General features: G+C 35.0%; 1 protein-coding gene across 4 annotated transcripts in view; it reads right to left on the bottom strand.

Annotated features, from left to right (window-relative positions):
* Window positions 1-26707, bottom strand: part of AFG1L (AFG1 like ATPase) — a 165138-nt gene that overhangs the window by 137075 nt on the left and 1356 nt on the right. The window contains exon 2 of one of the 4 annotated variants that reach the window (XM_016160193.2): window positions 23973-24123. The exons of 1 other annotated variant lie outside the window; for it this stretch is intronic. Coding sequence is in view for 2 of the 3 variants with exons in the window: in XM_016160195.2 (XP_016015681.1) it covers window positions 10720-10855 (136 nt within the window). In the remaining variant the exon portion in view is untranslated. Of the gene's footprint in view, window positions 1-10719; window positions 11027-23972; window positions 24124-26707 lie in introns of those variants that run through there. 2 more of the 4 variants (XM_016160195.2, XM_016160189.2) reach the window with 2 other exon arrangements.

Genomic DNA, 26707 nt, shown 5'->3' with positions numbered 1-26707 from the left:
CAATATGGATAGACCTTGAAATAATCATACGAAGCGAAATAAGCCAGAGAAAAAAAAGTTAAAAATCACATATCACTTATATGTGGGATATAAACCTTAAAGCAACAAATGAACAAGAAAAACAGAGACTCATGGACATAGACAATGGATTAGAGATTATCAGAGAGTATAGGGGAGGATAGAGGGAGGAAGGAAGGCAGGGGAAAAAATTTAATCATTTCTTCAATTAAGATATTTATTTAATTACTTAATTTAAAATATATATGTTCCTTGGTCAACTGGAAATCCACACATGGAAAAAATAAATAAATCTTGATCCCAGCGTAACATTATACACAAAAATTACTTCCAGATGTATCAGAGATCTAAACATGAAAAGTAAAACAATAAAGCTCTAAAAGATAATTTAAGAATATGTGTATGACTTTTAGGTAAGCAAAGACTCCCTAAGTAGGACACACACAAAAAGACCAACAAGTAGACTACATTAAAATTAAGAACTTCTGACCATTAAGAGATTCTACTAAAAAAAATCAAAATGCAAGACAGTCTGATAGGAAATATTTACAATCTATGTATCTGATAAAGGATTCGTATCCAGAATATATAAAGAACTCCTATGATTCACTAAGGAACAGAATAGAGTGATTCCACTTCTGAGTATTTATCCAAATGGAAATGAAATCACTACCTCAAAAAGATATCTACACCTAGGAACTAAACTCAAGGACCTTGGGCTTAAAGCGGATTTTATGAATTTGACCTCAAAGTCAAGAGAAGTAAGAGCACAAATAAATGGCATGATACCATGTATTATAATACAGCATTATAATAGCCAAGACATAGAAACAATTGGCATCCATCAACAAATAAATGGATAAATTAATAGTAATATAAATCAGGAAGTTGATTACCATTGCATGTAAAAAGCTAGTAACTTGGAAGGTGTACAACAAGAGCCTCTGGGGACAATGAATTTTCTATTTCTTGATTTAGGTTGTATTTACAAAGATCTATTTTTTCTATGAAGAAAATCAATGGGCTTTACACTTATCATTTGTGCATTTTCCTAAATAAAACTTATACTTGAATAAGTATACTTCAAAATAAAATAAAGTTAATAGTAGTTGTCTTTTCTGTATATCCTACTATATACATACAGTATTTTATAATTAAAAATAATTTCTTTTATATAGAAAATAACTAATCAAATACATACTGGAAAGACCTGTCATAATAGTCCAACTGATAAGAGACAGCTGACACTGAGAAGAGACACAGTAATAACATCCCAGTACCGTGTGTCTAGTTTATAGAAGGCACCAAGAAATAATCAGGGAATGAATGAATGGATGGATAGATGGGAGAAATATAAGTCTCTAATGTCTTAAAGGTTGTAGAATAGAATTGGAGACACCCAATAATTTGATAAATAAATAAGTGAGTAAATAATGAATGAGATATCAGTCTTGATATGTTTAAAGAGCTGTCATAGTGCAGCGAGGACTAGAGTTATATATATTATACCTAGGGAAAGGTTCAAGATAATTGGGGAGAAGTTACAGAAAAGCTCAAATTTCAGCCTACTTAAATAATTTTCTAACTATTAGGGCTCTCAAAAAATGAATAGGATGCCTCAAAAAGAAATGATTAAGGCAGAACCTACATGCCCATCTGACATCTGACTACATGACTCAGAGGTCTTCTTCAGTTCTAATAATTCTACAAAATGCTATCTTTATATCTTGCTGCACAGTAAATAATTCACAACTACTTGAATCCCTTTGAAAAGAGTATCCATAAACAGTATCTTACTAAATGAAGACATTTTACCTTAGCGACTTACCTGTAACCTATAAATCAAATTTCAACAGCTTTCTTTGAAACATCATGACAAAAGCATTAATTTTTATTTTCTAAGAACCTCTAGATGTTCAGGATATCCAGAAAAAAGATAGTTAAGTCCAAAACAAAAACCTTGTTATCTAGAGAGGCCCTTTGCACAATCTTAGAAATATCAAAAATGTATTTTCTAGCATTCAAAGAAGTGAAATCAGACTGAGCCCTTTGCTACTGTTAATATTAGTGAGTGGACCCAATTAAAATGGTTTTAGTAATTCTATGTAGAGTTGAGTTCATTCCATCTCTATTCACAGACTGGAACCCACCACCTCTAGCATTTCAGCATTAATATTTCAATTAGTCCTGGCATAGTCCCACATTTATATAACATTCCTTAAAGTTTCTAAGGACTTTCTCATATCATAACTTATTTGAGCCTCATAAATGACATGTGAGAAAGGTAGTTAGGATAATTAATTCCCTTCTACAGATAATAAAATGGAAATACCAAATTAAATGATTGGAATAAAACCAAAATCACAGTCTAACAGATGGCATGATACCATATATAGAGAACCCTAAAGAGTCCACCAAAAAAAATTATTAAAGCTAATAAGTGAATTCATTAAAGTAGCAGAATACAAAATATTCAGAAATTGGTTGCATTTTTACACACCAATAATGAACTATCAGAAAGAGAAATTAAAAAAACAATCCTACTTACAACTGTATCAAAAAATAAAATAAAGTAAAATACCTAGTAATAAATTTAACCAAGGAGGCGAAAGACCTATACTCGGAAAATTATAAGACATTGAAGAAAGAAATCAAAGAAGATACAAATAACTGGAAGCATACACCGTGTTCACAGATAGAAAGAATCAACATCTTTAAAATGTCCACACTGCCTAAAGCAATCTATACGTTCAATACAATACAATCCCTCTCTAAACACTGAACTAGAACAAAAAATTCTAAAAATTTATATGGAGTCATAAAAGACCTCAAAGAGCCAAAGCAATCTTGAGAAAGAACAAAGTTGAAACTATTATACCACTTTATATCAAACTATGTATATACTACAAGGCTATAGTAATCAAAACAGCATGGTACTAGCATAAAAAAAAAAAAAAAGACACATAGATCAATGGAACAGAATAGAAAGCCCAGAAATAACCCCACACCTATATGGTCAATTAATTCCTGACAAAGGAGGGGAGAATATATATACAATGGGGTAAAGGCAACTATTCACTAAATGCTATTGGGATATATGCAAAATAATAATAATAATAAAACTAGACCACTTTCTTACTCCATATATGAGAATAAACTAAAAGTGGATTAAAGCTTTAAATATAAGACTTGAAAGAAAACAGAGGCAGTAAACTCTTTGACATTGCTCTTAGTAATTTTGTGGGGAGGTGAAGCGTGGGGATGGTAAAAAAAAAAAAGGAAAAAAATATGGGACTAAATCAAACCAAAATGTTTTTACACAGCAAAGGAAACCGTCAACAAACGAAAAGACAACCTACTGAATGAGAGAAGATATTCACTGATGATATATCTGATAAGGGGTTACTATCCAAAATATATAAAGAATTCATACAACTTAACATCAAAAGAACAAATAACCCAATTAAAAAATGGGCAGAGGACCTAAATAGACATTTCTCCAGAGGACATTTGGATGGCAAAGAAACACATGAAAAAATGCTCAACATCTCTAATCACCAGAGAAATGCAAATTAAAACCACAATGAGATATGACCTCACACCTGTCAGAATGACTATCATCAATAAATCAACAAACAACAAGTGTTGGCAAAGATATGAAGAAAGGGAACCTTCGTGCACTATTGGATTGCAAATTGGTGCAGCCACTATAAAAACCATATGGTGGTTCCTCAATAAATTAAAAATAGGTATACCGTATGACCCAGCAATTCCACTTCTGGGTATTTAGCTAATGAAATCCAAAACACTGATTTGAAATGATATATGAACTCCTATGTTCACTGCAGCATTATTTACAATAAGCAAGGTATGGAAGCAACCTAAGTGTCTATGGATAGATTACTGGATAAAGAAGCTGTGCTACAAATGTATAATGGAATATTACTTAATGCTGAGTAATATTTAATAAACAATGATATCTTACTATTTTCGACCACACAGATGGATCACTAGGGTATTATGCCAAGTGAAATAAGTAAGACAGAGAAAGACAAATACCATATGATTTCATTTACATGTAGAATCTAAAAAAACAAAATGAATGAACAAATAAAACAGAAACAAACTCATAGATACAAAGAATAAACTGATGGTTGCCAGATGGGGAAGGGGAGATGGCGGACTGGGTGAAAAAGGTAAAGGGATTAAGAAGCACTTACGAAATAGTCACAGGGGCATAAAGTACAGCATGGGGAATACAGTATTGTAATAACTATGTATGGTGCCAGGTGGGTACTAGACTAATTGGGGGATCACTTATAAATGTCTAGCCACTATGCCATACATTTGAAATTAATATAATATTTAATGTCAATTATAACTGAAAATTATTTTAATGTTAATTAAAATTTTTTTTAAAGCAAATCTTTAAAATAAAAAAGAAAAGCACAATATAGTCTGTCCAGGTCACATTTTATTATTCAGCTGGTTTCCCATTTTCATCAATTCTAAAATAAAATAAATCAAAATACTTTGAACTAACAGTAATGGAATAAAAAGAGCTTCACTTCTTCACAAAAAGATTGTTGCCAAAAAGAACACATGCTTAGTTAAATGAAATCAAAACTATATAAGGAATTTAGATTTCGAGTTTAAAATGTTTACCCAACTGCTGTGAGAAAAATGCACAATCAGGAAAAGCACATTTAATATTTCTAAAGGGCTGGATTAAAATTTCAGCTGTAAACTTCATTACTGTAATTAGATTTTTAATGCATATTTATTAAACATCCATTCAAATACTGTGTTCACAATTATTCATGAGTTATTTGTACATGTGCTGATTTAACAAATTAAACAGTGGCCACTGACCAGAAATGTTCTCCTACAATGACAGAAGCCCCTTCTAATGTCATAGGCAGCCAGTTTACGCTGTATTATGTTCTAATAATACCAAAAAGACAAATATTCAGTTGCTTTTTTGAAAACTGCAATGGTCATCTATGACCCAAAAAGTCAGACTTACCAGTGACATTAAAGACCTATGTTTGATTCGGTGATAAAAAAACAAAGTGCAGAATAGAAGAAATCAAATCTTAATTAAACTCTTTCTTTAGAAAAACAACATAAGCCATCATCAAGGAATGCATCATGAGATGATTTACTTTATTTATAAAAGGCTGATTTAGGAGCTTTAAAAGGGTGCTTTTGATTTAAATAGAAAAATTATGAAAATTAAAACTAAATGCTTGCTGGTTATCATTCTTTTCCTTTAGAAGCTAGTTAATCTTAAATGTGCCAATGTGTATAACTTTACAAAAGAAAAAAAATAGTACTTTAAATTTCATGATAACAAATCAGTAAAATACTGCCTAAAAATCTGAATAAAGCTATTCTGAAGTAATTATAGGCATGGCCTAGCATACTGAGTAACTCCTTAATATTCACCCTGTTCATACGCCATTTAATAATGAGATCTATAGAGGATCTATTTTCCTTCACAAGATAAAGAGAAAGAACATCTATTCATTATATTCATTTATTTTATTTTATACCCTCACACACATACATAAATGAGAATTTTAAAATGGACTCTTATAGGACTTACATTTATTATGTAAATTGCATTACCAAGCTATGAAAGAACTACTCTAACAATCATATGTTTACACTTTAAAAATTGTTGAAAACTGTCACACCTGGTCAAGAATGTGGTTAGATACTGTATTGGAAATGTAACTGCTAGGATAAGCTGGATGGAGAAAAGAAGGGACAAGCAAGACAGTGAAAGAAGGTTGTAAAAAAAGATCCTGGAGATTAAAAAAAGTGCCAGGAACCTCCAGTAGCATAGGCATAGAAATGGGACCTCAGAAGAGGTCCTTAGGCAAGAAAGACAAAACGGCAGGAACAAACATTTTCAAAAGGCTCTTGAGAAATTAGAACAAATCTCAGTCACAGATCAGAGAAAATGAGTAACCTAGGAAAACAAATGTTAGATATATTTAAGCTGAGGCCAGATGACCTTTTGTAAGAGAACTTATAGAGTATACTACTATGCTGGGCCCAAAGGCTGAACTATGAATTTCTAGACCCTTGACATCCATTATTTCTGTGCTACTTTTTATGAAAAGATAAATCCAAAATAATTATACACCATTTAAATAGTCATCATTTACTTGAACAAAGAGAATGAAGCTCTTCAGGTACGAAGTAGTGCTGCTAATCAACAGATCAATATACTCATTAGATCAATAATCTGTTTCTGGACCTTTGAAATTCCTTTCTATCAGTTCTACCCTTGTCAGACACTATTTCATCTGCCCCACCCTCCACCCTGAAACTATATCTATGGCACTAGCTATACTTGTACAGTAAGCCATGCTACGTTTAAAAGAAAATTGAAAGAAACCACTATCATGAAGTTATTCTCACAAATAGGCATAAACATTCTTTTCTAACATAATAATAAATGTTAATGGAGATTCAAAAAACATGAAGTTTCACTAAGGGTATTCATCTAATTGGGTTATAAACATCCAAAGCCCATTTTCTTAAACACTAATTTATACTACAAATAAATTATATTGATTCATATGGCTGAGGTGGATTAGCACTACTCATATTAATACCTAATCGAGATCTCCCATGCACATCTACTTAAAAAGAAATCGTGCAGTTAATTTAATAGATACCTAAAAATATAACATTGAGATATAGAAGGGCACTATAATAAGAAATCGCAAGATGTGACTCATATTTACCTTGCCTCTATGAAATAAACTTAAATTCTAAGGCTAGCTTAAATAAAATAGAATTTCAGATATGCTAATTTTCAGTTTTAGAAAACCTAGAAACATCCCTCTCCTTGGCCTCTCTCCTAGTTCTCCTATAACCTAACTGCTCTTTGACAAGGTCACGTTCTTCTTATAAAATGTCCGTTTTCCAAAAGGACTCATCCTCAGCCTTTTCTCCTTTTCACTCTACAAATGCTCCCAGGCTAGTTCTTCTGTTCTCGTGGCTTTCAACACCTCAAATTTCCCTTCTTAGTCTAAGATCCCTGTATTTCCTACAACTAATTAGACGTATTTACCTAGAACTATCATAAATACCTCAAATTAACAAATCCAAAATGGAATCTCCCTGTGAAATGCCTCTGGCCTTATTTTTTGTTTTGTTTCCCTTGATAAATGGTTGGCAATGCCATTAAATATGCAAACTAGGAAATCTAAATTTATCTTAACTCCTCTTTCTTGTCTCCCCCAAAGCCTGTCAATTCTACCAAAGCAGTGTCTCTGAATTAACTCCCTTGCTGCCCTGCTCTCCATCCTCAGCAGAACAGTAATTCAGGCCCTAACCCGACCTCCCCTGAATTACTGTAACTTCCTTCTTAGCAATCAACTGGCTTCCGATATTCCCCCATCCAGGCATTCCTGATCTGTTTTTCAGGTGGTCACAAGAATAATCATGCTAAAATGGATTTGATCACAAGAAACCTCCAACCGTGTCCCACTAAGCCTAGGCATCTTTGTACACTGTACAAGGCTCTTCTAAACAGATCCTGGTCCATTTCCCAAGCTTCATCTTTAGCTGCTCTCACTGATGGATCATAAACCAATAAAGGCTATGCACAGCTCACTTTTTCACTTTTGCTAAAAAAAAAACCTCCCAAGCAGAACTCCTTTCTCCTCCGTAGTCCTTCCTACAACACTTCAGATGGGCCTAGATCACGGTGTTCAATTAATGTTCGTTGTTATGGTAAGTAGCTAGCTAGCTGAACCTAGCAGTTAAGTGTGTAGTTCTGGAGCAAAAACACCTGGGTTCAAATCTCAGTTGTGTGGCCATGCCTGTTTATTCGTCTATAAAATAGAGATAACAATAATGTTACGTATTATGATTTTATGAAAGTTAAAGTAGAGAAACTACTAGCAGACTGCCTAGAATAAAGAAAGTGCTAAAAAAAAAAAAAAAGTGAGCTATCGTAATTTCATCTCCCTTCCAAGACTATTCAAGGGCTAGGACTTAATTTCATTCATCTTCCCCCACAAACACGTATAAAACGAGGCTTCAAATGAATTAGTAAATTTGAGGCCCTTAACACTCACATCATGGCCACTCTGATTCCTAATAAAATGCTTCACCTTAACAGTCTGGAAGTTGAATAACTATTGAATTAAATGAAAATACACTAAGACCTTAAAGAAAACAGGCAGTGAAATCAAAATTGAGCATATATACTTAAATTATATAAAATACCAAATTTCACTTTCAAATTTTAATAATCTTACTAATGGAAAAACACTCATCCCAAAATGGAATTCACAATGTATTTCCTAAAGAATTTTAAGTTAGGCAATCATAGAAATGATCTGAATGAACATTTTAAGGCCCTTAAAGTTTCATAGTTTCAGTTTTCAAAATGTCTTGGAGTCAGGGCTGGCATTAAAGCTTAGATGAGGCATAAAAACAAAGTTAAGAACATATAAAATAAAATTTATAAAGAAAAAATACATGTTCTTCCATTCTCCCTCATTCTTTCCTTTATTTCCTATTTTCTTCTTTTAACATTAACCCAATGCTTTCCTTATAGTATACTGTAGTGAAGAGTAGACTTAAAAAGAGGAAAAAATGGAGATAAAATATAAATGTAAACAGTAAATATCAAAAAAATCGAGACAGGCATAAAAAAATTGTAAATCAGACTCTAAATACTTAATAACATTTCAACTCAAATTTCAGCTTAAACATTGTGAGCTGTTCAAGGGCTGGGACTCAATTTCATTTACTTCCCTCCACACACACCTTTAATACTTCAACTGAATTAGCAATTTTGAGGCATTTAACACCCACACCACCGCCACTCTAATTCCTAATGAAATGCTTCCTCTTAACTATCTGGAGGTTGAATTTTCAACTTAAATTTTCCTTTCATTTAAAGTGGGGATGGGAGTACCTTTAGTTACAATTAAATCAACCTCTGACCCAACAGCATTTGCATCAAATCTCCACACCTGGCTAAATTTTAAGTATAGGCGGTAACATGAGTACAGGTTAATAGCATAGCCTTTAGGGTCGGATGTAAGTCCAAGTGCAGCCTTTATTTGAACTTTCAAGTTCTGCCACTTAACTAGTCATATAACTTCTGCAACCTTAAATTCATCATACCCAAGATGAAAGTAATGAGAATTAGATAATGTATGTAGGAAGTACTCAGCACATTGCATGGCACAGAATAAGCATTCAGTAAATCTAATGTCATTATGATGATGTTCCTTAAATCTTAATGTTCATAAATTATGGTACATACATAGAATTCTATTTTAACCATTTAAAACGAGGCAGTTCTAAATTTATTGACATGAAATATCAGTACGTATAGAAGTACAAAAAGAGAAATGAAATAATAGTGTATAGTATGTTACCACTTCTATTTTTTAATATAGATATTTATATACATATATTTGTACATACACAGAACATCTCTAGAAACATACATAGGCAACTAGTATTAGATGCTGCCTCTGAAGAGGAAAACTAAATGGCTAGGTGACAGCCGTGGAAGAGTCTTACATTTTACTATATTCCTTCTTGTACCTTTTGAATTTTGTATCTATCACTTACTTGTATTGCCTATTCCAAAAACTAAAGTTTATATTATGACCCAAACCTTATAACACCAAAATATCCTATTATAAAGTGCTAAACTTTGCAGAAAAACCTAATGTGACTTAATTATAGTTCTACTATTAAACTCTATTGATGGTAGCAAAGATTGATAGTTTTAGAAATAAACTCATAAAAACTCTCCAAAAAAAAAGACTGATAGTTTTAACTAAATTGGCCAGTGAGAACCAATTTATTAAGATATGTAAAGGGGTTGCTTGAAAATGAGAAAAGGAGAAGCATAAGTATGTGGATGAGAAAGACAATAAAAATAACGTCATTCATTCATTCGAAAACATATCTGCCCATCAGGCACTAAACACTGCTGTATATACCGAGGAAACAATGACAACCTGGTCCTTGCCTTTGAGTACCCCATAATTCAGTGGAAATATACGAATAAAGCAGTAAAATTAGTCCTCCTGTGGGCTTGGTTACTCAAAATATATGTCCATTCATTCATGAGCACATAATTGAATGAAGGAAGCAAGCCCAGTGACAAAACACCTCACTAAAACCCCTAGTGACTTGAAAAGAACACTAAGAGTTGATCCTTCAATCTGTGAATGCTTGAGGACTTCTGTTCCCAGAATCTCCAGAGCCAGAGGTCGCTGAGGGCCAGGGGTTAAAGGCGTGGCTTTCAGACCCAGTGCCTGGTCACCAGCCCGGACAGCTTGGGAAGACGCAGGATGGAAGGGTCTTCAGGCCCCAACTCCACACTAGCATCTCTTCTTGCCGGGGAGTCCCACACCTGGGCTCACCAGGTCTTAGCTCTCGTAACAACCACAAGGAAGTAAACTCTGGGTCGACCTCTGACCCTCAAAATGACACTCTGAGCCAGCTCCCTCAGTACTCAGGGATCCTTCATAACATATCAGGCAATAACAAAAGAGCAAGAGAAGCTGAAATTCTTTCCAGGGGTCCTTGGCTCCAAAAACGGTGAAACCAGGAGGCAGGTGAGGGAAATCGAGGAGAGTGACTGACCCGAGGCTTCCCGGTCATATGCAGTCAGCTCTGTCTACTCATTGCACACTCACTGACCTTTCAAAAAGGGATTCCCAGGGGCGGTGGCTGGAGGGGCGAGAGCAGCGGCCCAGGCTCCGCACCCAACAAATCTCCCTCTCAGCCGGCTCTGCACTAGTCGCAGGGTAACCAAGGGTGACCAGGAGGCCGCCATCTTGAACTCCGTACAAGGGGAAGAAGAAAACTTTATTGAAAACCAGAAGAGAGACGGTAACACAGACAAATCCAACTTTGCTCGCGGAAGACGAGAAAACGAAAAAGATCAGCTCAGGAACGCGGCCTCCTGTAACCAAGGGGCGAGATAGACTCCCGTGCCCTTCCGTCCTTTGGGCGTTGCCAGCGGGGACTACGACTCCCAGCATGCAAAGCGGCGCTGCCGGGGGCGGGGAAGGTCGGGCAGCTCTGAATTTGAGGGGAGGAGAGGCAATTCTGCGCCCCGCGCTGGCTGCAGAAGGTCCCAAAACGTTTTCAAGGAATTGGAACGTAAGTATGGCGTGTAATCACCCCTGAGCCTTTTCAATTAGCGTACCTGACCGGGATTACGAAGCGTTAATAAAATGTGGATGACTCAATGGGCCCTCATAAATTAAGGAAATATTAATCTCACATCTCCCTTAAATCGTAGCCCCAACTCTTTTTGCCTCCAGCGCCCAACTCATCTTTGGCAGAGTACCTGAAGTATGTGTCTATCACTTTTGTTTTCTATTTTAAAATAGCATAAATCATTTTCAATATGACATAAGCCCAAATGTTTTAAATTTATAAGTGACATGGGAAAGCCAGTGGCCCGAGATGGACGGTGACTGGATGGAATGGCCGTGGGTTAGTGTATACAAAGAGGGATTTTAAGTGATCTGCCCAAATTTTATGAAACAAAAAATGTATTGAGGCACTATGACAAGTATATTGGGAATACAAATTGCTGCCCAGAGAGGCTGACAATCCAGTAGGAGAGGTGAAGAAAGAGAGAAAATATTCTACCAGGTGTGTGGAATCAGTGAAATGAGAGCCCTCTGGGAAATCTGGAAGGCCTTCTAGAACCTTTACTTTTAACAGGATATGAAGACCTTCCTAGAACCCGGAATAGAATGAGTGAGCCAAGGCAGACAGGCAAGAAAGTGGAGTACAGGAGGAAGAAAGCCAGGTTTCAGTTGTGTAAACTAAATGAAAAGACTGCACTAGAAGGAGTTCCAGGAAGCTAGGCAGTTGGTCCACAATAGAAGCGTGATTCCAAAAAAACAGGAAAAGGAGAGCATAGCATGGTATAATTTGGAGACTTCTCTACTAACTCTTTCAAATCATTTATGGAAAAATTATTTTGATCGTATCTTTCAAAAGTTCATTTTTACTTATTAGTTGTTTTCTATCTTTAATTCCATTGTCTGATATGACATACTGTTCCTCCATGCTACCGTGAATTTTTTTTATTTCATTTAATGTTACTAATTTTTCACGTGACACTTTGTGAAAGACTTTTTGAAAAATCGGACTGTTTCTTCCTTGACTTACAATTTATCGTGCTCAAAAAGACTTTGAGAGAATTCCAGGTAACATTTTGTTTGCTCTAGGAAAACAGTTGCTTACCTTGGTCAATGAAATTTACCTTCTATCAGAGATTCCAATGGCTTAATAATCATGGAAGTGAAGTAAGTATTCATGGAGAGTTTAATGCCAAATTGGCAGGAAAATCTAAAGGACCTTTTCACATGGCTGTGCAAGTAGACAGAAACGTAGCAAATGAACTTTATTGTGTACAAATGTAAGTTAACTTAGAGGGAAATAACTTAAGTTGCATTTGTTGTATTCAAGAGAATTCATTATGACCAGAACACTAATTAAGCAGGCATTGTATACTATTTAATTAAAACATCAATTCTGCTTTTCCTGCAATTGTCAGGACAAAAAAAAAAAACCTGAAAGAAAATGTTAACATTATCAGAAAAACTAATAGTAGTAAATCAGAAAATCAGAAAGCATTCTTTTGTCCTTATTTAAAAATCTCCCTAAATGCCAAATTCTGACATCTAATCTCAAAGACAAAACCACACGAATGGTATCCAGAGAAAAACAAGTAAAATGAATAATGAAGGAAATGGGAAAGAGAGTGGTCATTGGAAATAGGAGTCAGAAGATATATTTGAGTTCTGTTTTGTCACTGACGTACCCTCTTCCTGTTTTCCTTATATATAAAAATAAGATGATGTCAGTCCTAGCTACATAACAGAGGTTTTGTGAGAATTAAATGAGATAATGTATATACACAGTGTTAATTAAATATACTTGTAAGTAGAAATTGAGAGGAAATAACATCAAAATCTAAAATAAGGCAAAGCCTAGAACAGCATGGATTCATGATATCCAAGAACCATAGAAATAAGGAATATACTCTAAAACCTGGAAAAATTAGGGAGAATTTTTCTTTTTCTTAATTTACTTATTTTATATTAGTTTTAATGTTACTGTAGCACCCATCTGGCATTACACATAGCATTACACATAGCCATTACAATAATATGTTCCCTATGCTTTACTCTACATCCCCATGGAAAATTTTTTTAAATAAATAGTCAAAAGCACTACTGAACCTTAACACTTCAAGTAGCAAGTTTATGAACTTCATTAAAAGAAAAAAAAAAGAATTTCAAGTAGGATTTAAATAGATAATAATCCATAATAAATATGGGTGATTTGGAATGTTAAGTTTTTTCCAGCTCTAGTACAGTATGATTTTCCAACCCTAAATTCATGAGGTTGCCATCTTAGAGGGTACCTTTGGGCCACTGTCAGAGATAAACTACCGCTAAGACAGGCCATTGGCATGAACCAGCCAGCATACATTTCCTAACACTGTTGTTCTTATGACCATTTTCTTTGGAGCAAGAAGATGCCCTAATACCTAATACTCACTTTCACTCCTCCATCTGTAGCCTTCTTCATTTCTATAGACGACAACTGGCCCCCCAGTTGCTCAGGCCATTTATCATAGAAGAGTTATGCTGTGATCTCCTCTCTCTCTCTCATCCCACATCCAGACCTGCAGTGAATTTTGTTGGCTCCACCTTAACAAGTTTCCAGAATCCCATCACTTTCACCACTAACATTGTGAGCACCCACCCTGGTCCAAACCACCATCATCTACCTCCTGGGTTATTGCCGTTACCTTCCAACTGGTCTCTGTTTCCACTCTCTTCCCCTACAATCTCTTCCTCACACAGCAGCCAGATTTATTTTTTAAAATTTTAAGTTGAATCATGCCATTCCTGTGTTTAATACCCACTAGTACCTTCCTCTGTCACTCAATTATTAAAACAGCCTCATAACTTGAACCCTAGTGAGCTCTCCGATTTCATCTCATGCCACTCTCCCATCCTTTCCGTCTAGTTCATCCACATTGGCTTTCTTGCCATTCCTGGAACTCACAAGCCTGCTTCCCACCCCTTGAGCTTTTCCGTTTCATGTTCCTTCTGCTTAAAATGCTTTCCTCCAAGAATCTACTTCATTCACTTCCTTATGTCCTTACTTCCTTTTGACATTTTCTAAGTTAAGGCCTTCTCAAATTACCTATAAAAAGTCACAGTCTTATCCAGCATTCCTTTTCCTTTTTCCAGCTTTGCTCTCTCCACAACACTTATCATCATCTAGCATAATACACACTTTACCAATTTAATAGCTTATTGTCTGTTACTGCTCTTTCTGGACTTTAAGCTTCATGTGGGCAGGGATTTATGTCTGTTTTGTTCACTGGTATATCCCCATGACCTAGAATAATGCCTAGGTTAATAGACACTAAAAAAAAAAAAAAAAAAAAAAAAGCTTGTTGGATGATGGACTGAGTAATCTTCGTAAAAATACAAAATGTATTGTTTTAGTCGTTATGCAAAAAAACAGACTACCTGCTTCATGAAATTGGTGATGCTCCTAATATTTTGAGCCCATTTTAAAGATGAAAAAAAAACATCATCTTACTATCACAGAAGTAATTGGAACACAACTATAGAGCCCTTGTTTTCCACTTATTTATTTATTCATTAATTTGCATCACACATAGTTACTCATTTTACATGTTCTTCTAATTTAACAAAGAAACACTTTAGAGCTCCAAGAAATATGTTCGATTGAAGACACCCAAGGAATGCTTTAAATAATAATTCATTTTCTAGAATAAAGTATAGTCAAATATCTAGCTTCTAAATTCCAACATTTGTATTTAAGATCCCTAACCAAAAATATAATTTAGATTACTTAATTTCAACAAGCTAAATATGCCTAAGTACCTTATTAATTATGGAAAATATAACTTCTAAACAAGATATACATACCTCAGTAATATAAATTTAAATATAGATTTGTTGTAAGCATTCCATTCAATAAGCAAGAATTATATATTTGGTGACCTTCCAACAAAAGTTACCAATTTTTTCCTTTACTAAAATATTGTCTTCATTTGTAACTATATACTGACCAAAAACAGAATAGCTGAGGTCAAGTACAACACTCAAATCTTTATTTTCTGCAACAGATTAAATTGTTTTTTTTTTTCAGTTTTGAATATTCTTTATCCAAATGTACTTTAAAATAAATTTGAACCACATGACAATGTCTGTATTTACTTATATATTTCCACGTTAAATGTTTATTACCCAAATGTGGAAAGATGAGGGCAGCTTTCCTTACATAATTTCTCCCCATACCCTTTCTGCCATCTTTCTTTTTAAAATAGCAACTCCCAACTAATTCTAACGTCCCCTAACTCCACCTGAAAATTTGTAATCTGGGAGCCATATTCAATTAATTTCTTTTCCTCATCACTCACATCCAATCTTCACCAGATATTACTGAATTTATCATCTTAATACGGCTTAAATCCATCTACTATCATCGGGTCTTCCTCCTATCTTTCCTGGGCTAATCTAACTGGCTCTCTTCCTCCTTAGCTCCATCCTACTGTCAGAGTTGTTTCCAAAACTGTAACCTGACCACATCTCATGACGGATTCTAAAATTGCAATGCCTCCCTACTGTCTACAGAATGAAGTACAATTTCTTTATTATGGACTTTTAGAAAATAAAGATCTGGCTCCCATCTACCTTACCATTGTCTCCTATCACTCAAATGATTTAGACCCAGAAAATATGCCATGGATGATTTACCAACTACCTCATGAACCTCCATATATAGTATTTTGGGAAAGCCAGAAAACTAATTCCATTTCCTCCCCCTTTATTTCCTAAGTATGTTCTGATACTTTTTTTCATTAGAAAAAAAAAATCATTTTAATAAATTATAAAACCTAGTAATTGAACCGTAATATTTCCAAGGCAACTCTAAGAATGTCCCGGGTTTAATACTGGATATGTATTCAGTATTCATCATTACAAAAGAAAAATAAACTTCATGTAAATGGATATCCAGACTTAATGAGAAAAACGATTTATAGAGGAAATTGTTCTGTATGTAGCTATAGATTTGGTATGCCCATGACAACAGGTGAGTTCAGGATCTTTCTACATCACCATCTTGAACCAGAACCCAAAAAATTATTTTTATATAATCAAGGGACATTAAAGACCTTTCGATTTTAATCAAACCATTTTACACATTAAGACAATGATTCCGAGAGATAAAATAACTTGCCCAAGATAAAACAGTTACTACCCTTTCTTGAAGTTAAGCAAATAGTAGTAGAGACTGAAAGCTTGTCTATTCAACGAGATAGTTCTTCAAATGGCCCTTAAATCAAATCTATATTTAGGTAAACAATACCACAGAGTTTTTATTGCCATTCAGGATAATCATAACCAATCCAGTTTTGTTGATTAGTTGGTTGAATTTGACACGGTGCATCTAGGCAATCAAATTGCCTGAATGTTTTTCATTTCTATAGACTGCTTATTCAAAGGGGTTAAAATTGGCCTAAAATATAGCAAGTCTTCAAAACTCAAAGATGAAATAATGAAATTATATGAACTCATTTGTTTATAAGTATTAGCACTCATACCATGTGACTACACTCAGAATTAGCCATGATTTGGCCTAGACCTCAAAGGAATCAGCTGGGTATTGTGTTTGTTGTGTTGTGTTGTGTTTTATTTTGTTTTGTTTTGTTTGTTTTTAAATGACTGCCTGGAGGAGATTACTTGGGTAAGTTTTAAATCAAGGTGAGTTTTGTTTACTCAACTTTACTAATAACAGAGCAGTTCTCAATTTGGACTCTCTGTATGATAATACCTAAATACCTTTTAATCATGGGATATATCTAATTCAACAAGGATTCATTCCAAAGTTGGGTTTCTTCTGCCAAACCCGGAAAAACTAAGGGACCAGATGAGGAAAGTATCATGAGACCTCTAATGTCTATACACATCAATTGTAAGGGCCCAATTTTCCCAGCATGTATCTCACTTAGGCCAAGCAATTCTCATCAACTTCAAAGGGAGAGATGTGCATCCACAGATCCGAGTTTGCAATATTCAAGGCTTACTCAGCAGGAATACATACTATAATTCATGGTACCAGGCTTTATTTCTTTAGTCCAAATCAACTCAGCTGGATTTTGAAGCTTTAGTTCTTGGAATTAATCAACTGTCCCTTGAAATACCAAATCCCCTTGGCTTTATTTCACATATCAATCCTGTTGATTACCTGGGATAAGCCATAGTTTATCAATCTTGCATAGACTGATATGCAAGATGTGTAACATAGAGCCATATGCTACACTACTATGTAGCTTTATAGTGTCAAATTAACCAAAATTTATTCTGGAAGTAATTTTATGCATAGCAAAAAGAGAAGCAGTAGATATAATTTCCTGTTTTGCTGTTCAACAATTTTTCTAAAAATGTAATTCTGTTTACAAGTACTGTTTACTACAAGGTAAATTATCTTTTAATGTAATTACTTTTATGTAATAATTATGATCTTGAAAGTCTACAAAGTGATTAAAGGGCATTTTCTAAGAAATAGATTTCTGTATTTAAATTATGCAATTTTCTGCTTATAGTTTTGGTGTTATCTAATTTATTATTATCATTATTATTATTACTACTATTAAATACTTAGGAAATGGCAGGTATAGAGATAGACCTTTACAAATAACTGAGACTTTAGGTCGAAAATGTTTTTAATCACAGATTTCAAAAGTTGACACAAGTCTATCCCTGTTATCTTTTTTTTTTTTTTTTTAGCATTTATTAGTTTTGACTCACTCTAGCATGTTATACCCATCAGCACCTGTGCCCATTTAGCAAAGAATTTCAGTACAAATCACTCTGAATTGAATAGACATCTCTAAGAAGCATTACAATTGTTGCAATATTTTTAGAAACTGAAACAAGGAAATAAACAACTTCAGTAAAAGTGATTTAAATAACAAATAACGTATCTTTATAAACAGCTTATCTCCTTGAGAACAAAGAATAAACAAGGAGACAAGGTTTTTTTTTTCCCTTCCACTATTAAAGCAGATCACAATATGAATGGGTGAAATGTCATGAATAATTGGAGAAAATCACAGAGTAATCTTCGACAAAAACATCTGATTTATTTAAATTGTCGCTGTTTGTCTTATTAGAACCTTTATTTAACCTTGTTATCCACAATGCAGTATTCAAGCTGGTTTATCAAAAATGTACTTTGAAACTAAGCATATTTTGAAAATTTTGACTTTCTAAAATGCAAGCTATGGTAATGTAAACCTCCAGAGGCAGCTGTTTTACTTGGGACCCAATTAATTGACATTGCATTAGACTGAAATGCCTGTGAAAACTAGTGTTTTGAATCTAAAACAACAGTAAATAAATCAAGGCTTTGAAACATTCTCTCAATAGATTAAGTTCAGATTCTGGTCAAGAGGATCATCAGACTTCCCACTACTACATTCATCTAGATAACAACATTCATTCAATATCCTCTGCTCACAAACCTAACAAAACACTACCAGGCACTCCTCATCCTCACATTTAAGACCTTATCTTGTGATTTTCCAACCATATTCTTTCTCCTTTATTCTGGATAAGATTATTTTCTTATTGACTCCTACGCAGATTCTAGGTATTTCAGGGCTTACCATTGTGTCTGGCACTGTTCTAGATGCTTTAAAAATATTAACTCTTTCAATGCTTATAACCATGCTATGAGGCAGATAATACTGTTTTCACTTTATATAGAAAGAAGTGGAGGCACAGACAGGCAAAATAACTTTTCTAGGTTTATGTAGCTACTAAAAATTCTTCCCACCTCCTCTACCAAGCCTTGATTAAATAGTTTATTAGCTCATAGTATTGTCTTCAACTCAGATATATTTGTATAAAATGTAAAATTCTAGCCAAGAGGTATTTATAATATAAAACATACCAGAATGGTAATATGTAAATCATGCTAGTGTTATGCATAATGCATAGGAGAGATCAGAGAAAGCAAGATAGTATGGAGATCTCTGCAGCCTGACATTACCTAGAACTAAGATGTGGCAGGGGTGGGAGTGAAGGGCAGAAGAGAAAGAAGGAAAAAGAGATGACCAATAGATGAATCATAAGCCCAAATGATTAGAAAAATAATAATATTCAAGCAAAAAGGATGTAAATATTGGGGATTGCTTGGGTATAAATGGGATGAGACTGATTTTAGACATGTTGAGTTTTATTTAGTGAATAGGACATCAAACAAATAACATATGGGTGCTTGTGTGATGTGAAGGGTGGCAAACACTGTAGTGATATGTCCATACTCAAAGCTGAGGTAAGTATTGATTTGGGAGCACTAAAAGTTTAGTGGATCAAGCCTTCGTCTTGCAGGCCTGGTCAAGCTCTCTACCAAATCCAACCCAGGGTTTCTAGAGAAATTCGTTTCTTATGAGATGTGTTCCCAAATGAAGTTAGAAAAGCTTACTTTTTTTTCAAATACAACTAGGAATCAAACCTGGTATGCCAGAGAATATAGATCTCTATATTCACTAGAACATTAACACCAATCCACAGAGACCTGCCAGGCCCTTCACCTCTCAGTAGGTGTCATGGTGCTATTTGCATCCTGACCTCCTTTGACCTGGCATCTCATAGACTTCCAGTCTGAGCAGTCCTCAATTGCTTAGTGCAGTGCCTCTGAGTCAAAGCAAAGAAATAGGGGCAACTATTTTTTCAAATCCATTCACTTTTCTGTATTCTCACTATTATCTTAGTTCTGCCAGAGTGATCTTTCTAAACTAAACATCAAATCAAGTCACTCCCATTCAGTGGTTTCCTTTAGAATATGTTTAGATAATATCCGCAATCATAAACATGGACCATAATGCCCTTCATGGCCTTGTCCCTCTGGCCTTAGTCCTTGGCACATTTTCCTTTCATTACAGCAGTATGGAACTAATTGTAGCTCTCTCCTTCTATACTCTGTGCTTCTGCAAGTGTTTATCTCTATCTCCTGAACGCACCTCCCTCACACAGGCATACCCAAATCCCAGGCACTTTGCCTGTCAAACACCTGTCTCAGTTTTGTTGTCACTTCCTTCTGGAATTCTTCTCCTGCTACCCTCAAGACAGAGCTATGTGACTCTCATCATACTCTGCTGACATGTCTGTATGACCAGATCCTGGAAGAAAAAATTGTATCTTGTTTACCATCTTCCCTCTTCTCTGTGCTCCCTCCTCCTCCAGCACCTAGCATAGAGTCTGGTTTATTGTAGCTGCTCAGAACATATTTGTCACATAAATGGCCAAAAGGGTCTAAGAGTCCTAAGAGAGACATATCTGTTCAGCTGAAGAGACTATATGATGCCATTGGTATTGGAATGATACTCTCTCCCTGCCCCACCAATTAATCGAAATATCTGGCATTTTTGATTCTCTGGACCCTTTTCCTCTGTGTGGTCTGGGTACCAGCAACACTGGAATTACCTGGAAATTTGAAATCTCAGGCCTCACCCTAGAACTCCTGGATTAGAAGCTGTTTTTTACAAGGTCTCCAATTAATGTTTGAGAAACACTGCTCTAGATAAAATTAGTGGTCCCTTACTCAGAAAGTTGAGAATCCATTTTCTTGAAAGAATGCCAATGCCTGGTTGCCAGTGTTTTCACAGCTAAGGACTTCTTTTCACCCTGATCCAGGTTTACAGTAACCTTGCCTAGTCTTACATGGTTGAAATGGCCACTCTGCATGGTGTCAGGGGCTCTTCCATCTCAAAAGGAACCCTGTGCCTGTTTTTTTCAGAAGTCGATCACTTGATTGGAGACTGAAATTGCTTGCTGTCATGGTTTTGACTCTCTCAGACATTGAATCTAAAGTCAGCTATCAGAGGAAAGAGTCTGTCTTCTACCAGGAATGGGCCTGCCTTCTATCCCTGATGTCCAAGCAGTTCTCAGCCACTGGCTGATGTGCTCAGCATTTAGGAGCAGCCCCTGGGAAATATGGCCTCAGAGCAAATACAGTAATGAATTTCAGAGCACAGCAGCTGAGGCCATAGGTTAATTACATTTCCTGAAGCTGGAGATCTGCAAGGCGCAGTCTCATGGCTACCACAAAAAGTAAGGCAAAGATATGGGAGAAAAGGGAAAAATTGATAGAGAAGAACTTGAAAGAAGAGATGGTTCTGATGTTGATATAACCAGCTGGGCACTGACTAATTTACCAATATAGAAGCAGCATTAAATCACAGAAAATATAACAAGATGTAGAATTGTGTGTGTTTTGGAAGACATACTTTTTAAAGGATCTCAAGGTGGGAAGTAAGACTTAAAAGGCAAGCCTAAAACATGCTCACTGACCTGCCCATTGAGAGAGTCAAATTATCAGCAGGGTTTTTTGCTCAGTGGAGCATGCTTGCAGTGCCTGGCTAGCTCCAGCTCTTGCCTGCAACATTGCTTAGCGTTTTTAAATAAAACTATGATCAAATACACAAAGATATTGGTGTAAAGATGTGTTCAACTAAAATATAAGCCTCCCAGACACTCCAAAGACTTGAACTGTCCAGGGAGCAATCATGTGCTGGCCACTCCCAGACCATGGAAGTAGAGAAGTTAACATTTGAAAGTCAGACTATCTGATTCAAAGCCTCTGATTCTTCAATACCAACTGTCTTAACAATTTAATTCAATTCTGACACTAACTACCTGAAGTTAACATAGTTCTCAAAGATTAAAGACTCAGTCCCACAAAACGGCCCTACTTCAGACACTAGCCGCAAATGGGTATTTAAACTACCCACTTCTTCCCCGCTACAAATTGACTACAAATTTGGAGGATTCTCATGACCCCCTTGCCCCTCAGCTTTGATAATTCGACTCATGGATGGCAGGAAAACACTTCACTTATGTTTACCAGTTTATGATAAAGTATACAATGTAAGAGCATAGGGCAAGTAATGGGGGAGAGGTGCAAGCAGCTTCATGCAATATCTTGTCAGCCACTTTCCCAGGAGTCAGGGGATGGAGCTAAATGTCCCCACCCTCTCTTCACCTGTTTGGTCTTTCTGGTGACCAGACCCCATCCTGAAGTTATCTAGCCCCTACCCCCAAGTCACTTCAGCAGCATAAACTCGGGTATGGTCAAAAGAGTTTCCTTAGGACTACCAAAATATATTCCTATCACTCAGAAAACTCTACAGGTTTTAGGAGTTCTGTGCCAGGATCTAGGGATAAAGACCAATCTAATATTTTATTAAACCACATGCAGTCACAGAAATATACAGGACTGAATGAGTAATACATTTCTCATGCAACTTCAAGTATAATACAAATTTCTCAAATCAATCAGTGAAGAATAGATTGTTTAAAAAGTGATGTTAGAACAAGGTAGGAAAAATCAACAAGTAGGGGAAAATATAGATCCCTACTTTTCTTAGCCAAAATAAATTCTAAATGGGTCAAATACTTTTTAAAAAAACTATAAATATATTAGAAAATTGGTTTTTAAAAATAATATAAGAGGAGGAAGGGCTTTCTAAACATATTTCAAAACTCAGAAGGCATAAAGAATTGAGAAATTCAACAGCATAAATTAAATTACAAAATACATAGTGAAAACCATCATTGGCAAAGTCAAATGTTAAAATGAGGAAAATATTTGCAATTTATATTACACCAAAGGGTTACCCTTAAACATTTAATAAGTTTCAACGTATCAAAAAGAGTCGATAAAAAAAAAATAGACAAAGGATTGAAACAAATAGGCTTTAAAACAAAAAGGAACAGGCTCAAAGTTGAGTCACTTGCCCCCAAGACTGTAAACCAAACCAGGTTCAGCCTTTCCCAGGTATGTGACTTTTAACCAATTAATCTGGAATTACCTGATCAGCATTACTAGTGAAGTAATCTTCTTGATAGACCCTGCTTTTCCCCCCGAAGGAAGGTAACCTTGCCTGAAACAATCTGCTCTGTTAGAAATTTCCTTTCTTACCTCCTTCTGCCTATAGAAGCCTTCCATTTTGTACAGCTCCTCAAAACCCCTATTTGCTAGGTGGAATGTGGCTGATTTATGAATCATTGAATAAAGCCAATTTGATCTTTAAATTTACTTAGTTGATTTTTGTTTTTTTAACAGATTACAAAAAAAGAAAATATGAATGGCTTGTAATCCTATGAAAAGATGCTCAACTGCACCCATAAAAAGGAAAATTAAAATTATATGATTTAGACTAGTAAAAATTAAAAAGTTTGATAATGTTCCTATTAGTGAAGCTATGAACAAACAGGCATTTCCATCCCTTGCTGAATGGGGTGTAAACTGGTAAAACCTGTACAGGAGATTTTGTAATCTCATAAATGCGCATATTCTTTGGCCCAGTAATTCCATTTACAAAAATTTATGCTATAAATTTAATCCCACGTGTGTGTAATGACATTATATTCAAGGTAATTCATTGTAACAATGTAATAGTGAAAGGTTAAGATCATATGTATTTGTCAGTAGAGGGCAAATTAAATTATGGCAGATCATGTAATGGAATACTTCACTGCTGTACAAATGTGGAACTACAAGATATATTGTTAAGGGAAATAAAGTGCAAATTGTGTATCCTATGATGCCATTTCTGTTAATATGTACACACACATATCTTTTACATGCTATAATTTTTCTGGAAGGATACAAAGGTACGCAAGAAACTGGTAACAGTAGCTGTAAGAAAGAAGGGAAACTAGATGGTTGGAGATTGGGATGGGAGGCAAATTTTTCAATGCATATGCTAAATGAATATTGACTTTTGAATCATATAAATGTTTTATTTAAAACAAACCATAGTATTTATAAATAATTTCCTCAATACCAAATTCGAAAATACCCACATCCTCAAAAGCTGGAAGTGGCCCAGACCTGCCTCATGCTCTGAGTTCTGAGGATGACTCATGTTATAAGTTGTGGTTCAGTGGTAAGGAAGGAGATACTGAGCTTCATAACTTTCACTTTTCCTTGTGCTGCATGAAATGAGGTTACCTGCTGAGAGTAAGAAAGAGGGGTGTGAAATGCAAGAAGGAAAGAGGATAAAAGAAGGGATTACAGAAGCATGTTGAAGGGCTAACTGAAGCTGGAAAACACAAATTCACAAAGGTGCCAGTTGGTTTGGGATTTTCTTCAGGAATGCTCTGCAGCCTAGGAGTGGGGGTTTAGGAGGTAGGTCAGAGTGTGAGAATTGAAACACTCTGAATTGGAAAAATGATATAAAAGTGGCTATACCAGGCCCTTGATAAGTTTATATGACTTTATTATGTTTTCCACAATTCCAGAGTCTGAATCTTTGGGGGTCCAACTACCTTGTTTTATCATTTTCCTCAGAGATGATCAGGCCTGGGGGAGTGACGCACTAATCAAGCTCATAGGAGACCGGGTGATAAAATAGAACCTTCCTTTACAAATTTAAAATGAAAATATAAACCTACTGCTCCCACAAGGTAGTACCACCTTTTGCCTTCATAGGAAGTCTTCTAGGAAATGAAATTACTATTGGCTAACTGTCGAGTGTCCAAAGGAAGAGGAATGGATAATCTCAATGACCAGAGCCATCAAGCCGTGATAATCTAATATACTACTCAAGGAACACAAGCTGAAAGGTGTCCATAATAGTAGAGGAATGCTGACAAATTATTTTTCTAAAATTTGTTAGGAAAACATAAAATTGATTATAGTTTTCTCTTCAACGTTAGGCCATCCTTAGAAAATGTGCATGTCTTCCCATCCTTACTCTCTTTCTCGTTACCAGTTTAAATGCTTATATACAAAAATGTGCACATATAAACATATGTATGTACACTGACAGGGTTTTGTTTATCAAAGGGGGATCATACTGGAAAGATGATTCTGTGATCCTCACCAACACATCATGGATATTCCTCTCTTAATTCTAGTAACTAGAAATAGATACATTCTAATATTTTAAGAAATAAAAATAGAACTATTTCATTTGCTCAAATTATATAATTTTCCATAGTTTGAATATATTATATTTCAAACATTTTCTTATTGAAAGGGCTTCAAGCTCTTTCTAGTTTTCACCACTACAAATAAAGCTGCAATAAACATACCTGAATTTATTTCCTTAAGTACTGAGGTCTCTTGCAGCAGAAGTTAGATTTGGGGATCAAAGTGTCCTGAATATTTTTAATTTTGTTAAACTGATCAAATTACTTTTCCCAAAGGTTGTGACAGACTCATATCATCAAAGAGTGCCTCTTTCCCTACATCTTCCCTTATACTACATGTTTCTGTTCTTTTGATTTTTGCCAATATGATAGAAAATAGTAGCTCATGTTTGCTTTAATGTACTTTTATTTGATTATGAGGTCGAGCATATTTTAAGGGCTTATTCTCCATTTGAATTTCTTACCCAAGAGGCAGCATGAAATAGTGTTTAAGTCTATAAATTCTGGAACTAGTTTTGCCATTTTGAACTGAGTGATCATCAAGTTATTTAGCCTTTGTCTCTCAGTTTACCCGTTTATAAAATAAGAACAATAACCTTATTCACTCACAGAGTTGTTATAATTTGATAAGTCCATTACGTGAAAAATGTGTAGAAAAGTACCTATTCATATTCTTTGCCTATTTTTCTATGGTGTTGTCTTACCAGTTCATGGGAGTTCTTTGTATATTAGGAATATATTAGCCTTTTACTGGTCTATGTGCTATATAATTTTTATTTAAAATTTATGTACTGAAGTGACCACGTTTTCATAATGGCTTATTGCTCCTATATTGCTCAAGAAGCACTTCCTTTAATTAAAGGTTATAAAACTTTTTTCCTAAATTTCCTCTAAATATATTATTTTTTATATTTAAATCTGGAATTTTTTCACATATGGTATAATACAAAGGACTAGCTCTGTGGTCCCTCTATTCCCTGGATATCCAAATCTGTCGGCACCATTTCCCCAATGAATTGAAATGTTCCCCTTGTTATAGATCATATTCTTTATTGGGATGTCTCTGTACTCTATATAGAGCCAAAACCACACTCTTGTTTATAGTGGTTTTATAGTGAATTTTAACATTTGATAAAGCAAATCCCTTTCTTCACTTTCATAATCTTCTTGATTATTCTCTAATATATAAACTTAAAAAAAAATCTTGTCCAGGATTACCCACCCACGTAAAGTAGAGGGGAGGGTAAAACCAATCACGCTGGGATTCTGATTATAATTGCCTAATTAATTTCACAAGAAGTTAGATTTTTCTGATATTAACTCCTCCTATCCACGAACATGGACTCTTTTTTATTTAAGTTTTGGTTTATGTCCTTTAATAAAAGTTTGTTTCTTCCTATTTTTTTTTTTAACTTTTGGTCACTGTTATGAATAGGATATTTTTTTTTCATCTCCATTCTAACTAGACATTGCCTAAACAGTGGAAAGCTATAAATTAGGTGTTTTTTTTTTTCATTTCATTCAGCCACTAAACTCTCTTGTTAATCTAGCTCCTGAAAAATAAAGGTAAAATTTTCCTGATGTTTATACAAGAATGCTCTTCTTTAGCTGTATGACAGTGCTATGCTGCCCAAGACTGCTCTAAGTGGCCTACAAGGAATGAG

This window comes from Rousettus aegyptiacus, unplaced genomic scaffold, assembly GCF_014176215.1.
Source record: "Rousettus aegyptiacus isolate mRouAeg1 unplaced genomic scaffold, mRouAeg1.p scaffold_m13_p_1, whole genome shotgun sequence".
Lineage (NCBI taxonomy): Eukaryota > Metazoa > Chordata > Mammalia > Chiroptera > Pteropodidae > Rousettus > Rousettus aegyptiacus.
The sequence above is the reverse complement of the archived record's forward strand: the minus strand, read 5'-3'. Positions and strand labels throughout refer to the sequence as shown.